The 15309-nt window shown below is 42.2% G+C and overlaps 1 protein-coding gene across 1 annotated transcript; it reads right to left on the reverse strand.

Annotated features, from left to right (window-relative positions):
- Positions 1–1448: 1448 nt before the first annotated feature.
- Positions 1449–13310, reverse strand: LOC147885223 (signal recognition particle receptor alpha subunit family protein). The gene is made up of 9 exons (XM_087397696.1): positions 12213–13310; positions 10793–10877; positions 10605–10700; positions 10238–10390; positions 10036–10143; positions 6057–6176; positions 5843–5968; positions 5566–5649; positions 1449–1805 (listed from the first exon to the last, which is right to left on the reverse strand). Exons 1-9 carry the CDS (start codon positions 13211–13213, stop codon positions 1680–1682), a joined length of 1899 nt encoding a protein of 632 aa, XP_087253822.1. The 5' UTR covers positions 13214–13310; the 3' UTR covers positions 1449–1679.
- Positions 13311–15309: the final 1999 nt, after the last annotated feature.

Below are 15309 nucleotides of genomic sequence, written 5' to 3' on the forward strand. Positions count from 1 at the left end.
CAGCCCCACCTAGCTACACCTCTCCCAAACTAGCCCCTCCCTCTATGCACTGAACTCTATCCTCTCCATAGCACAAACACACACACCACCTTTTGCTCTCCCCCGCCCTTGTCGTCGAGCTCAATTTTGCATGTGCCACCCAAAGCCACACGCACCATCTTGCGACCTCCACATCCTCAGCTTCATTTCCATTTCAACCCACATGGATTCTCAAGTCTTGTCTACCCCGAGGTGCTTCATGATTCTCCACCATGCCATCCTTTCCACCTCTACAAGCTCACTATCCTCCTTCACATTTTTGTTTATTACCTTATACGTGGCATTTTTTACTAAGACCCCACCACACACACACACATGCTACTTAGTGCTATTTAGTATTGTTTACTGTCATACTCTAAGATGCAAAGTACCACTATCATATGCTAATTAGTAATATTCAATACTATTTGAGTACTATTGTCATACTCTCAAATGCAAAGTACCACTATCATATGCTACTTAGTACTATTTAGGTACTACTATCATAGTCTCATATGCGAAGTACCACTATCATACGATACTTTAGACCACATGTTATCTATGTGCTTCCAAGCAGCACAATCTTGAGGAATCCTCAGTGTCGCCAATGGAGAGATGTGTAGCATGTTATGTCATCAAGTTTGCTAGACTTTCACCTAAACATATGTTGTATTCTCGCGATGATCAAAATGTGTCCCTTCAACATTTGATATACCCAAATTTCCAACTTTGCGAGAGAATTTAGACTCCAAGCCACTGAGCAAAGGAGAAATCAACACCTTATAACAAGCGGTCCAATGTGACCTTTTAGAAAGAATAATCGATCTTCTATGTAACATTCGTGGACAGCGCAAGATCTCAATGCGCATAAGTTAAATGGAACTACTATTCTGTCTCTAAGCTTTACATCTCAATAGGAATGTTGTTGTTGCGATTTCTTTTTTTTTCAAACAATTTTAAATTTTATTTATTTAATCCAAGGTAATTTGTGCAATCCTAATCCTTACAAGAGCTTTTATGAAAGATCGAATACTTATAACAAGGTTTTGTGCTTTCAAACTCATCTTGGTGTTTTTCCCCTTTAATTGAAGAGCAAAAGAAGCCTAACATCTTAATGAATTTCCTTTTCCATTTTCTTTTTCTCATGAATTTCTTCTCACATCTTTTCTCTATCCTCTATGATTTTAATTACATGAAGAAGCCTAACAGCTAAGTCAAATAAAATATGCAAACATTTTGTGCACCCACGAAAAAAACATGGATCAATGGACTATTGTACTTCAAATTGTAAATCTTAGAAAATGTAAAGAAACATAAATTTATGAAACTAATTAACTTTGTTTATTTGTTTGAGTGTGTTTTAAGTAATGTGACTCCTTAAAAATTTTATCTTGACTACAAGCAAAATATATTGAATAATTTTGTATGAATGACAAGAGCATATAGTTCTTGCATCTCTGATTCTTTGAAAGGCTAACAACAGTTCACAACACATTTTGCAGCCTAATATAATCAGAAATTTGCAAGTTCAGAAGATAATGTCCACTCAATGCTCATAAAATCAGGGATGGGAATATATAAGTAGAGGTGGGTATAAAGACCCGCTAGAAAGAATCTAGCCAAACAAGTCTTCACTTCCCAGAACACAGATCAGTAAAAACCTATTTCAAAAGAGATTTGATGATTGACTTGATATTGAGCTTCTTAAGGTCAGTGTATGTCTGTCCACAGCCAACAAACATTATCGGTGCACCAGATTTGTAAACCATAGACAGTGCAGCTCCCACCTGTAGAAAAGCCAGTTCAACATTAAAAAACACAGCCAAATCTCTCTCTCTCTCTCTCTCTCTCTCTCTCTCTCTCTCTCTCTCTCGGAGGGATCCACATGCGCATCTCACAACAGGCACATCATTGATCAATGTAGAGTGTAGACACACTCGGCGTGTCTTTGTTTTTAACCTTTTTCAATTTTAAAGGTATACTATGCATCTCTAGTTCCCCACACCTTGGGGAGTCTACGTCAGATATGCATCTACTAATTGGTCTCATAGGCCTCTCTGCTAAGTTGCAGGAAACGCTGAGGTGCGGAAACATTTCTGAAACTCCAGTTCACTAACAATTCAACGGTGGGATAGGATGAGGACAGTTAAATTTTTAAGAAGAGCATTTTGTCCTATCACAGCTCCACAAATATGCCAACACAAAGTTGGCCCAGAGGTATTTAAGTCCCTACAGGATTATCCACAGAGTTAGGGGAGTAGTCAGTTGGACCTACAACACAGTTCAAAATTGCATGACGTGTTTCATGTTTAAAGCCGCATGTGGGTCAGAACATGCGCATCTTCTCTCTGCCATGTTTGGATAAGGAGGGCAACATCCTCTATATTCCAAAGCAGATCATGGGCTTTACAGATGGGACCCTTCATAGCAAGGTCTATACAGAGTATCTCACCAAATAGGACTTACCTGAAGATGAGAGATATGACACCCATAGAGCATTGCGTAGGACAAAGCCCACCTTTTGGCAAACAGCCGAGGAAAATGTGTTGCCTTGATGCTCCTTATGGTACAGCCACCATCTATCATTTCAATGGTAAGATTTTTGGAAAGGAAAGGTTGTATTGGAGCAGGAAACTAGGCTAAGTTATAAGGGTTAGCTCTTGGGGACATTTAGTAAGAGAGGGCTAAAAAGGAGAATGTGGTGCAAGCCTCGCCCAACTTACTTGTAGTCAATTTGACACCTTATCCCTCCTAATCTACTCCCAACTCCATGCGCCTCTCTCTCTCTCTCTCTCATGCAATAATTGTGACCAGGAATGTAAAAATCCTGGAAAACAGCAGAGATAGCCAAGAAAGAGGGCAAAGCTCGAGCATACCAACAGGTGGTGGGAACAAAAAAAGACTATTTCTTAAAAGCAAGCAGCTTGAAAGTTCCGAGGAGTTAAAACAAAACCCCAGGAAGTTTTCACAGAAATTACACGGCAATAAACCCCAGGCGAGGAAAGCAACATGGGAAGACATGATACGTTACATCAAAGACCCCTGACAAACATCATAACGGAAGAAGATGTAGGGAAAGGGCTGAAAAAGCTAAGGCCCCAGACACACAAGGGCTAGTAACGGAGATGCTCACATGGGGAGAGAAGACAAAGAAAGTGCTCACCAAGCTTATGAATATGGCCCTAGAGGAAGGTTCTGGGCACCTCAGCAGAATTGTACCGATCCACAAGGGAGGAGATAGCAAGATGGCGAAAAACCACAGCACAATCATTGTGAGCAGCCTAATGGCTAAGCTGTATGGCACTATTCTTGAGCAAAAAATCAGCAATTGGGCGGAGACACAAGGGATCAACGCAGGGTTCCGCCCCAAACACTCGACAGTAAACTGGTCGCCATAAGGGCTGCAACAGAAGGAGCCAAGCATAGAAGAGAGGCTGTATTTTGTTGCTTTGTAGATTTCAAGAAAGCCTTTGACACAGATTCACACAGAAACTATGGGAAAGACTTAAAAAACTGCAAGTCCCTCACAAACTCAAAGAGGCTACACACCGTCTGTATGAGAAAGTATTAGCCGAGCTAGCACAACCACTTGTGGATGGGTCATGCTCCAAAGGGAAAGATGTCATAGGCAGTGGCATAGGGGTCAAACAGGGCTGTCCCCTCTCACCTACCCTTTTTGGTTCTTTTATCAATGATCTGGAACATTCGATGAGAATACACAGCAGAGAAGGTGTCCGAATTGCAGGGTATGCTCTTATTGCTTATTTGACGCAAATGATGTAGCCTTCTTTGCAAAAAGTAAGCAGAAAATCGAAGCGCATTTGGATGCACTGAGGGGCTTCAACAGACACTTAGGAATGCATGTCAACATAGCCAAGACAAAAGTCATGGTAATTGGGACTCAATAAACGGATTGACGTCACTTCCAAATGCTCAAATACCCTATCCCATCCTACTTGCTGAGACGCCTCTCAAAGGAGAGGCACTATGCCAATTCATGGCTTACCTCAACAAAGTTGAGAAGACGGATGCCAACAGGATACCCCACAAGGCATTGGAAGCTACACAAGCCACTGGATGGCACCAACATGGGATGAAATGGATGGCATTATCGGGTATAGCAACTGCTGACATACCAGAGGATGCATGTGAGATCGGGGACTTAATGACACAGAGGATGCAACAAAAATTATGGCAAGACTCAGGGGCAAAAATACAGTTCTAAAACAGGAAACTAATCCAATGGACAGCTACGGAAGCAAAGATACCTTGGGGCATCTAATAAGTAAAATGTGGAGAGGGAAGGTGGGCAAGACCTAGGGTCCCAAGAGAAGAATGAATATGCAAAATCCGCCCCACAAGAGAGGTGGAAAATGAGCAGCATGTACTCCTAAGATGTCGGGCCTATGCACACATCAAAGAAAGATATGATGACAACAGAGGCAACCTGAAAAATTATTAGAGAATGCATTTATTATCTGGAACAAGAAGTTAGAAAGCTCAGGCTGCTAATTGCAGCTCTTAGCAAAAGGGGGAGGGCAAAGGCATGCAGGAAATTATTGCAGAAGTTATAGACAAATGCAACACATGTCCACCAGCACCAAGACTTGTTTCCAAGGTCATCAATACTCAGGTTAGCTCAGCTAAGGAAGAGATGATCACTGTTGCCAACAGCAAATTCAATAAAGCAGACCTCTACACAGAAGTAAAAAAGCAGCAGGCCAGAGTGCATAATAGGAAAATATTACACATCGGAGGGCTGCCCAAGGATTGCCTTCATGACGAAGAGGGGAACACAAGAGGATGACAAGATTGCATGCCTCAAGAAAGAAATACCACAAGTGGAGTGGGATGAAAGGGATATCAGCTGTGTCTCTCAAAATGGAATGCAGGTACAGGTGTTTTTTAATGAGAAGGCAGGAAGAACTAAGATTTTACGACAAACAAACAAGCTGAAGGGCACAAGGATTTGGATATCCAAGGAACTCACCCCAACTCAGCTCAAACAGAGGAATATTGAGCTTACCAAAGTTAAAGATGCACATAAAGCTGGTAAATGGGCTGTATACCAAGATGGAGTAGCTTTAATTAGAGAATTCAAATCTAAACCCAAAGACTCTCAGTCTTAAACTGATGTTGTGGAGGCCACTTTTACTATTATAGATTTAATATGTAGATGTGTGTTATAATAATCGAACAGAGATGCCATGTGCACTCCTCAACTCTCTGGTTTATCCAGATTATGTAAGTCGTTTCAACATTTTGCTTCTTGTCCCATAAGCCCGTGAGGCCTCCTGTGGACGTTAATATGACTCTCTTTCTCTCTCTCTCTCTCTCTCTCTCTCTCTCTCTCTCTCGTGCCTGCAAAAAGAGATGTTCATTAAATACACTGAAAAGCTCTAGACACTGATTTTCAACCTAAATACATTGTAAGTATGCCTGGTTACACATAGGAAGGAATGAACCGAACTTCCGTTTCAAGAGGATAAGGCAGAGAGGGGGCGGGCAGGCAGCTGGGAAAGCACACAGAGAGAGAGAGAGAGGGACCTTGTCATCAACAGTGTCAAATTTGGTGAGCAAAATACCATCAATTACCCTCGGAACAGCAGATGATGAGAGGTCCAACAGTTTCTGTAATATAGCAAAGACATATAGGATGTGAAAATTTTTAACATTTATTAAAACAGAAATGAGGCAAGGGTATTCACTTTCTTCTGCTCTACAAGCTCAGTCCGTAAGCAAGGACATGAAAAGGCAAAGCGGAGACCAATAACACACAGTAACCGTGTCACTGATAAAAAACAATGATGTAAAGATCTGTTACCTGATTAAATTTCATAAGCTGGTCCACTCCATCATTTCCAACAAGTGCTTCCCCGACAAATAACACCAGATCAGGATTGTTCATATGAACGAGCTTTGCTAAAGCACGCATGAGTGGCTCATTATCCTATTGACCACAAGAGGCGAGCCCTTCAGAAACTTTGAAACATAAAAATTCAAATGCAAATTCACTACTTAACAAAAAATAGCACTACCTGCATACGACCAGCAGTATCAACCAGGACAACATCAGTCTTATTAAGCACCGCCTCACGTATAGCTTCCCTGGCAACCAATGCAGGATCCTTTTCATAGCCTCTCTGGAACAGATCAATCTGAGGATCGAAAAGACGATCGTCAATACATTTTCATACACGTCCCACTGAGGAATAACCATGGACCTAAGCACATCTACCATGTTATAATCGTTTTTACAAGTGGCAAAGGATTCAGAATATCGACAGAATGCAAATCAATAAATAGAAACACTGCGAGTAGAATGAGTTCATTTATTTAACTTCTCAAGCGATGAGTCAATACACACCAAAACATACAATGTTTGAACATTATTATGCCAGAAGCACATTTCAGCTTGCTGGATTATTTTGCCTCTTCGTAGAAAGCGATACCTTCTTCCTTTCTTCTTTATTTCTTATTTTATTGATCTTTTGTTTTTTTTTTTTGGACATATTTTAATAAGCACTGGGTTTGCCCAAGAGACTCCGTGGGTCTTTAGAAACCCAGTATAGCTGCTTATGCCTTGCTTATGCCTGGGCACCGATGCCGACTTAAGTGTTGCTTTGCTTGCTAAGTATGTCTTCCTTTTGTTTTTCATAAAAGTTTTTGTATACCTTTTTTTTCTTCTCTTTCATTTTCTCTTTTACTTTCTGTGTAGATTTTTGGTCTTTAGGACAACAAAAAATCTAAATTTGTAATATTGGACATATTCTAGTCTTACAAAGGTATATATAAGATAACTATCAATAGATGCGCAAAGCAAGACAAAATTCCAGCTCTTGAAACTGCAGTTTTTAAACATTTGAAGTAGCTCAGAAAGAATTCACCAGCATGCAAGGTTGCTGCCCCCTAACAACCGTATCCTCCAAACTATTCCTTTCCACCCATCTCTTGTCCTTCCTTGCTCCTTGCGTGCTTGCGAATTGCAGGTCATGCTTCCAAAACCTCTTGAGCCTTGCAAGTCTTCTCATCCTCCAAGCTATGTAGCAATGATCTTCTACAAGTCAATTCCTCCTTGCATGTTTTCTTCCTATAAAAATATGCTAATCCCGCCCAAACATTCCATACCTAGCCCACAAGGCATCATCTCCCAAAGAAGCCTAGTTTCTTTTCAAAGTAGAGACTAAGTCTTGCATTATAGGGTTTCTAAGACTAAAAAGTGGTTGTCATGACACAAACTCAAAAATTGAGCATTTTTAATTCTTGAAAGCATCCTCTTAAAAATGAACTTGCCTTGGATAGCAGGGATGCCTGTAAAAAATATCTCATTTGGTAGTGCCTTCATGAAGATGTCTATTGGATAGTGCTTGGTCGAAAACGAGAGCATCTAAACCTGCTTAATTCTCATTAAGGGGCTATCCCTACGTGGCATCCTTGCCCATGTTGTGACGCACCATTTTGGCTAACCCAAGTGAAAGGACTCTAAGTTAAGTGCACACAAACAAGTGGGAGGAATGAAAGCTTCCAAAACAAATGTAAAGCGTTGCACTTGTGGGATTGGGCAACGAACAAGTACAAAACATGATTCGCTTAAACACAACTGATATCCAGGAAGAGATCAAGGAGGACAAAGCCAGACGTGACAATGCACTAAAGATCATAGTAGGAAGACTCCTTCAATGTTGCTACAAAGAGGAGGATTGTTTTAGTGAAACTTTAGCACATGTCAAAGCTGTTAGAAAATACCCAACAGAGGGTACACGCAGCGGAAGACTTATAGTAATGCCCAGGAGCTCACACAGTGTGCGGTGTGGGTGTGGAATCACAAACTTCTTTACTTATGTGCATACAATAGGTGTGCAGACTCATCAATAGACAATGAACCAACCAGATAGAGAAACCACCAAAATATATATTTCCGTCCACAACTATGGACACAATACAAAAGAGACAGATCCAGAGTCCCACCAATGGTGTGGTCCTCTGATCTTACCACAAGGTCCTTCTCCTATCTGCTGGCTATCTCTAGACTTGAGCCCGCGTGCTCCACCTCGAGCGTAAGTAGACTTTCCGTCTAGAATGATCCTCTCCACCTTGCTGTCTGGAAACCAGCCTAGGTGGGCAGCCTCCTGCATGAGGTCTGCAGCACAAGGTACTTCTTTCTCCTCCTGACTATAGGCCCAAAGGTAGCCCTGCTGCTGCTCCTTCTGCTGGTGGATTGGCTGCTCCAGATGATGAATGAATGAGGCTAAATGGCCTCTTTATATAGGCCCCAGGCCTGCTCCAAAAAACCGACCAGCAGCATCATTCTGGCCGACCCAAACAGGCCGACCAGTCTGCTGGAAAAACCGCCCTTAAAGGGCTCTCATTACAAGGGCCCTTAGCCCACAACACTAGGGCTTTGGCCCTCCTTTCAAGGGCAGATGCCCTACTATATATTCAGGGTCCAGCCCCTCCCAAACCTACTGCAAACAGTGCGCCTCCATGTCCTAGATCCATCGCAATCTGTCCCAGACTGTCTTGCCTCTGCTCCAGGCTTGTTCCAGCTCTAGGGCTCCTGCCTGAGCTCCGTACGTGTCCCTGAAACCAGCCGTACAGCAGGCGTCTGTAATCCGTACAGATCTGCCATGCTCCCGCACTATCCTGGCCCATGACAGCCATGATGCTGTCTATGTGGCAGCTCCTTTCTTTCTTTTTCTGTTGGGTACTGCCCTAGGTCTCCCTCCCCCATGCTCTCCTCATATGGGGGCTTACAGATGGGGAGGTGACCTTTCCAACAAAAGCAACTGTGCCCAACATTGAATGGACGGTTGTTGTTGATGATGATGATGATGGAGCAACTAATATCCAACACTCTAGAGGACATGCTATCGTTACGATCAAATCATGAGATTTACGGATAAAGCTTCTCTACCAATCTTCCAAGTTGAAACGAACCAAGGTATGGCTAGCCGAGGAGCTCACACGAGCTCAATTGATGAATAATGCAACAGAATTAGCCAAAGTAAGGCTGCTAGGAAAAATGGGAAATGGGCAATATACCATGAAGGCATATAAATCATCAAAGAGTTTAAACCTAAACCAAAAGGCTCTTAGTCTTAAACTAATGTATGGCCGATCATATTTTTCACAATGTTATACGTACTCTAATACCTCGAGCTGCTTTTTTGCATTCCTTGGGAGCTGCCATGTGCCCTCCCTACGCAGAGATACTAAATGGTTTTTCCCTGTCCCATAGACCTATTGGTCTCCCATGGACATTAATAGAGTTTCTTTCTTTCTTTCTTTTTACAATCCTTTGTATTGTCTCCCAAGTAAATTAGGAGCTCCATCATGTGATCTAGAAGCGCAAAAAGGAATCAAGTATTTCAAATGATTTCATAATCTACAATCTAGTTAATTAATAGAGCATCTCCGAGCTCTCTCTCTCTCTCTCTCTCACACACACACACATTTATACATTTGTTTGCACAAACACACATACGCTTTACGTATGAGAGTGAATGTGTGCACCCTCTTATGCACGTGTGCGTTTCCATATGTATATGTATGTGCATATGCATGTGTATGTATAGTATATACATGCATGTACATGTACATATACATTCATATATCTAGATGAATCCGGGAACATGCCCAAACTCATCCTCTTAAAATTACAACGCATACTGCAGTCTCAATCTCATGATAGTCACTCAGAAGGTTGAAAATCATAAACTCCATAATGCATACCAGACTATGACATCCCCACTGACATCATCAGCGCCCAACAGCAGATTGTAGACCGTAGTATAAACCTATGCTCTCACACATACATGAGCATCCATTTGTACAAAGGTCTTCGTACTGAGTTTTTGTCGGCACTCTGGTGGTGAAGGGAAGACTCAGCCATGACAAAGGCTACCAATAAAGGAGAAGGCTTACCAAAAAGTAGCCACATTCTCTTCATTCAAGCTACAACTGCTTGTGAAGACTAAACAATTTCATTAATATAAAGAATCAAAGACAGATAGAAACCTGCAAGCGGCTTGCATGAGTCCTCAATTGTTCCACAGCCCCTGATCTGAAAGTGTCACATGCAGCCATCATCACACTGATGTTGTGCTGTACCAACCAATATGCCACCTGACAAAGAAAATGCCCATAAAGAGTTAAGAAGCTTATATGACAATTTGTGTTTCCTGCAGTGGTAATAGCAGTACCAAAGATGCTCACATACCTTTGCGAGATTTGTGGACTTTCCAACCCCATTCACACCACAAAAAACCACCACATACGGACGTCCTTGCTCCTTTGCAGAATGCACGTCCCGCAGAATATCAATGGAACGCCTGGGCGTGAGAATGCGTAGCAAGGCTTCTTCCATTGCTGCCTGCATCAATGTCAATTCTTTGCATCAATGACGGCTATTATTGTTTACACAAACCCTGTCTATTGATTGGCATCAGATCTGGCTGGAAATGCCATGAATAGAGTAATGTGTGACTGCTAAAAACCCGTCACTTTTAGCCACAGCCATGAGAGAGTCATTTCTATAGAACAGATCTACTGGATTAGACCTCAAGCAGAGCAAAAGCACTAAGCACCTGCACGGTGGAGGAAATCCTAGTGAAGGACCCCAACTTTTTGCCAATCAAACTAACTGCAACAGATTTACACAGCTCCTCCGCAATTTCTTCTGCCTAGCAAAATAGCAAGTTCCAACATTACTATTGAATTTTAGTTGAAAACTGTTTATAGCATTGACTGATGAAATTGGATGGATTTTACATACCACATTCTTCACCATGAGGCGGTCTTTGAGTGTATTAAGTGCTGGCGCAAGGTCTTCCCTTTCAATCATTGCTTTGCCAGCAACACTGCAGCAGGAAATGCTTCTTAGACGAAAACTTTTGCAGGGAAAATGCATTCGGAATTCGATCCATCAAGACCAATGAAATTTGAACAGCCCGAGTAAACCATGTTCCACATTCATAGAAACACTGATAGTAAGGGTATGTAGTGCACAGAAGAGGTCCTTTGTGATTTTAGCTTGAATGGTATATACCTTCATAAGACTAGAACATATCCAATCTTACACATTAAATTTAATAGAACAAGCAAAATAACAAAGGGAAAAAAATTTTAATGAGTAAATGAGAAAAATAAAAACAAACAAAAATAACTTAGTAACCAAAGCCACACTTATGTTCTCATCACTATAAGCTGCCATCTGGGTTTCGAAAGATTGGGGAATCTCTGAAACTTAGCCATATTATCCTACAACGACTCTGGCAAACCAGTCATTCTGATTCAAAAAGAATTTCCTGATGGCAGGTGGCTAAAGCCATTACTGTTCTTGCAGTGGTGACGACCTACAGAGCCTAGAATCAGAGCATGCAGGGGTGAAATCTCAAACAGGTCAAAGTGGCAAGATCAAAACGTGTGTGAAAAAACCACCTCCAACTGCAGTTAGAGCAGCTCACAAGTGAACAGGCCAACTAGTAAATCACGGAGACTGGAATCTTGAAAAGATCCAGGAAGTAACAGGGATCAAATGGCCAATGGGAAGGGCAGACCAGTATGACAGGGCCAACCAAAACTGCCAACTGAATCAGTCCAGAACAGGGTCCTATGAAGCAACCTTCCGCAGCACACCCATGTGCTTGCAAAGGTCCCGCCAGCAGGCAGCTCCTTTAATCATGTGCCTAGTACAAGCGAGATTTAGAGAGCTGCACCCTTACAGGCAGCAGCAGTCTATCTTTAGATATCAGAAAGCTGGTCGAGCATGCCGAGTGTTCGCTGGGTGCAGCGTGTTCATAAGCCATAAAACCTCTGATTTCGACACTACAGCACATACATACACTGACAACTTTGACTCGGTTTGTAAACTCTGTAAGCACTTAAGGGTGCTAGTTAAAGAGGCTTCCTCTGACCTATGCTGAATCTGCAATATAGACAGCTAGACATAGATATAGATATAGATACACACACACACATACACACACCACATGAATGGGAGAGAAACTCCATCCTGCTGTTCCGGAACTGTCTATCTTCAGGAACACACTGCATGCTTTGTGACAGGAGCTCTATAAAAGCACATGCTCAATGCTGCAGATTGATTGCTTTGCTTCCGATCAAGACCTTAATCCACATACAATACACTAAGATGTACTTGCACTCCTAGGAAAAGAAGGATGAGAAGCAATCACCTCTGGACGAAAGAGGCAAACCAGCCCTTCTTCTTTGTTTTATCCTTGCCCTTAGTGACGTTCTCCATTTCCTCCTCCCTGTCAAGATCAATGTCATCATCTTCGTCGGTATCCATTAGGCTCTTACCCTGATCCGCTGAAGTAACCACCTGTGTTTCCCCGGTTTCATCCGGAGGATTAGAATAATCTAGTTTTTTACTTGGAGAATCCTCCCAAACCCTATTTATCTTGGTCTTCTTTTGGCCCTGCTCTTCCTTCAGGGCTTTAGTCGTTGGAGCGGAAGCTTTCTTCCCCCCCTTTGACTTCAACTTTTGCAACCTATCTACATTAAACGCGACTTCGGTGTTCTTTTGGCCACCATCCTCGTCGCTACTGCTGCCGTTGGAAACCACCGCGTGATGGGGTTTTCCGTTGGAACGCTCAAGGATCGAGCCATTACCAAGAGTCTTTACGCGGGAAATTTCCTTAACCTTTTTCACTCCGGAATTACCATCGTCGTCTTCTTCTGCGTTAGCCCCATCATGATTCACCGACGCATTGCCTCCTTTACCCTGCTTATGATCTAGCAGATTGGTTGCCTTCTTCCCAGCATCTACAGCCTTTGCCGGCTTGATTCTGCGCAACTCATCCGTTCTTGCCTCTGCCTCGAGGAGGAGCTGCCTGAATGTATCATCAAAATCGGGATAATCTGTTCGTTTGGGGTTGTATAAATGAGAGAATTCCTGTTTCACCAAGGAAAGAAGCTCGTCCACGTAAAGTAGATGAAGAATTTTTCGGTAAACTGCAACAAAGACAAGGCCCAGATCGTTATGAAAAGTCCATTTGAGGGTGTAGGAGCCACCCGAAGCATCATATTGGAAAGCGGAGGATGCAGATCGCTCCTCTAGAAGGCAAGATCGAATAAGGGCATCGATCGGGGAGCCCTTGAGAGCATTCCCAAGCTCCTGATAAGTCCAGAGGATGAGGCCACCTCTGGTGAAAATGAGCAACTGCTCCAACATGGCCTGAAGACTCGACAATCTGGTGTGGATCGGATGGATTGCTTTGATGTATGCAATAAGGTGAGTGAGAGAGCGAGCAAATTCACGGGAACGATACAGAAAACAAGTATTTAAAACAGCTTTAATTGATGCGGTCAACCAACGCGGTCAAACCAAGGAATGGGCTGGCCGGCGGACTCCCAACCTTAGCAAATCTGACCAACGTACCCACCGGATGCCCGGAGAAGACACCCTTTCCATCACCCAACTCACCCGCGGTGTGAACCCAACCTAACTCTCCTTGAGAGTATTGGTACCATGATCTCCAAATAGCTTTGCATGGTTCTTCACTTGGTTGAGTATTGGGATATCCTTGGCTTTATCCCGAAGCTCCTCACCTTGGAAATCTTCAAGCTTGTTGGTACTCATCTCACTATGATCGATCTAACCCATCTTGCAATTGGTTTTCTTAGGTCATAAATGTCAATTATATAGCAAGCCTAGCATCCCTCTCCATAAATATTTCTGTGAGACATGTCGCCCATGCTAATCTTTCCTACGCCTTTTGAATACCTATTGTGCAATCATGCAGCTCAAGCCCAGTTTTACTACCTCAGGCTTGCCAAGGTTGTGCCTAGTCTCTTAAGCTCAACACAATGGATTTGTTGAAAGGAAATATGATAGGTTATAAGCTTATCAAGCAATCTATGTTCATCATGTTGGTCAAAATGCCTTTCAAAGTCTTGTTTGAAAAAAAAAAGTCTTATTTATAGACTTGGCTTGTCCATTGCACCTCAAATAGTAAGTTGTAGTTGTACTATGCATCACCATGAATTCTCATTCAATATTGAAAAAACCTTATTCAAAAAGGGGTTCCCCATTCACTCATGCATTCAATTGGACATGCAAATTGGCATCTTATCTTCTCAAAGATACACCTTGCTTTGCCCATAAATTATTTCTTAAATTAATAACACTTCTTAAAGATGCCAAACCTAGCTATAGAGCACATAACCCACAAATTTGTTGAGAGGGAAGTTGTAGTTCTCACATTGTGATATCAAGAAAAGAAGTGTGCATTTTGTTGCATGTGCTAACCCTCTCTAACACCCAAGATTAGAAACCGTGCATCCAAAATCATAAGAGCTACTTAAAAAGATCGCAATAGAAAAAGATAGAGCCATTTTCAGTTTTAGTAAGTAAACTTCCTATCACACCTTCTATATCTTCTTGTACAGTGACTTGCTTAACTCTTCATAATGCAACTACTACCTCTACAAGACCTACATAGAGTGATATACCTAAGGCTGCTAAACAACAAGTTAGCAAGGACTCTCTTAAGATTAAAATGTGTAAGGCGAAGAAGCTCTCTAGGCCAAAAGAGCTAGTCCTAAAGGTCATAGACACAATAGCGACAAAGGCATATGCACTTCTATCCATTAGACAGAAGTTATGTACCAACTAGGGTGTTAAGTGTTACTCTAAGGCAACTGGCTAAGTACTAATCATTGGCATTTGGTGGGCCTTTCCCTACTTGCCTATAGACGTCTTTCTTTTTGAGAAAAAAATTTCTATTAATGCTTGAAAAACAACCATACAAAGCAGCAATCCCTGAGGTATTGATCCTGGGAGACATAATACAAAAAACTGGCTGAAAGGGAACCATCCTGTTTCTAGAGAACCCAACTCACTGCCTAAGGAATCTTTTAAACAAGGACTAACATCCAAGGAGGAGGACTATACAACCAACACATCCCTCATGACATAAAAGTATAAAATATGCCTACAAGCCGAGCCTTGTAGGAATGATCCGCCTTTTGGCAATCGCTTTAGATGCTGGCGTCTCATGCTCCCATGTGGCATGCAACGTGTATATGATATCTTGCCAAATGGTGTGACCAAAGTGGCCACGAGTGGAACAAGCACAACCCATATGTTCCATGCCGTAGCGCACAACATAGATGTTCAGTCTAAACTCTAAAATAGTAGACATATGATAGCGATACAAAGCCAACATAATCTAAATTCTAAACTAGTAGACATATGACATCGATACGAAGCCAACATACTCTAATGCTAGCCACTATCTCTCACCAAATGGCACAACCAGAGTGTAT

Source organism: Dipteris shenzhenensis, chromosome 26, assembly GCF_047967505.1.
Source record: "Dipteris shenzhenensis isolate YYH24624 ecotype China chromosome 26, Dip_SZ_1.0, whole genome shotgun sequence".
In the NCBI taxonomy this organism is placed as follows: Eukaryota; Viridiplantae; Streptophyta; class Polypodiopsida; order Gleicheniales; family Dipteridaceae; genus Dipteris; species Dipteris shenzhenensis.

Coding starts and splice junctions, on each gene's coding strand:
- LOC147885223 (XM_087397696.1), bottom strand. CDS start 13,213: ATGTTGGAGCAGTTGCTCATTTTCACCAGAGGTGGCCTCATCCTCTGG. Junction 10,701..10,792: donor GCCTCATGGTGAAGAATGTG/GTATGTAAAATC, acceptor CTATTTTGCTAG/GCAGAAGAAATTGCGGAGGA. Junction 10,144..10,237: donor AGTCCACAAATCTCGCAAAG/GTATGTGAGCAT, acceptor TTTCTTTGTCAG/GTGGCATATTGGTTGGTACA.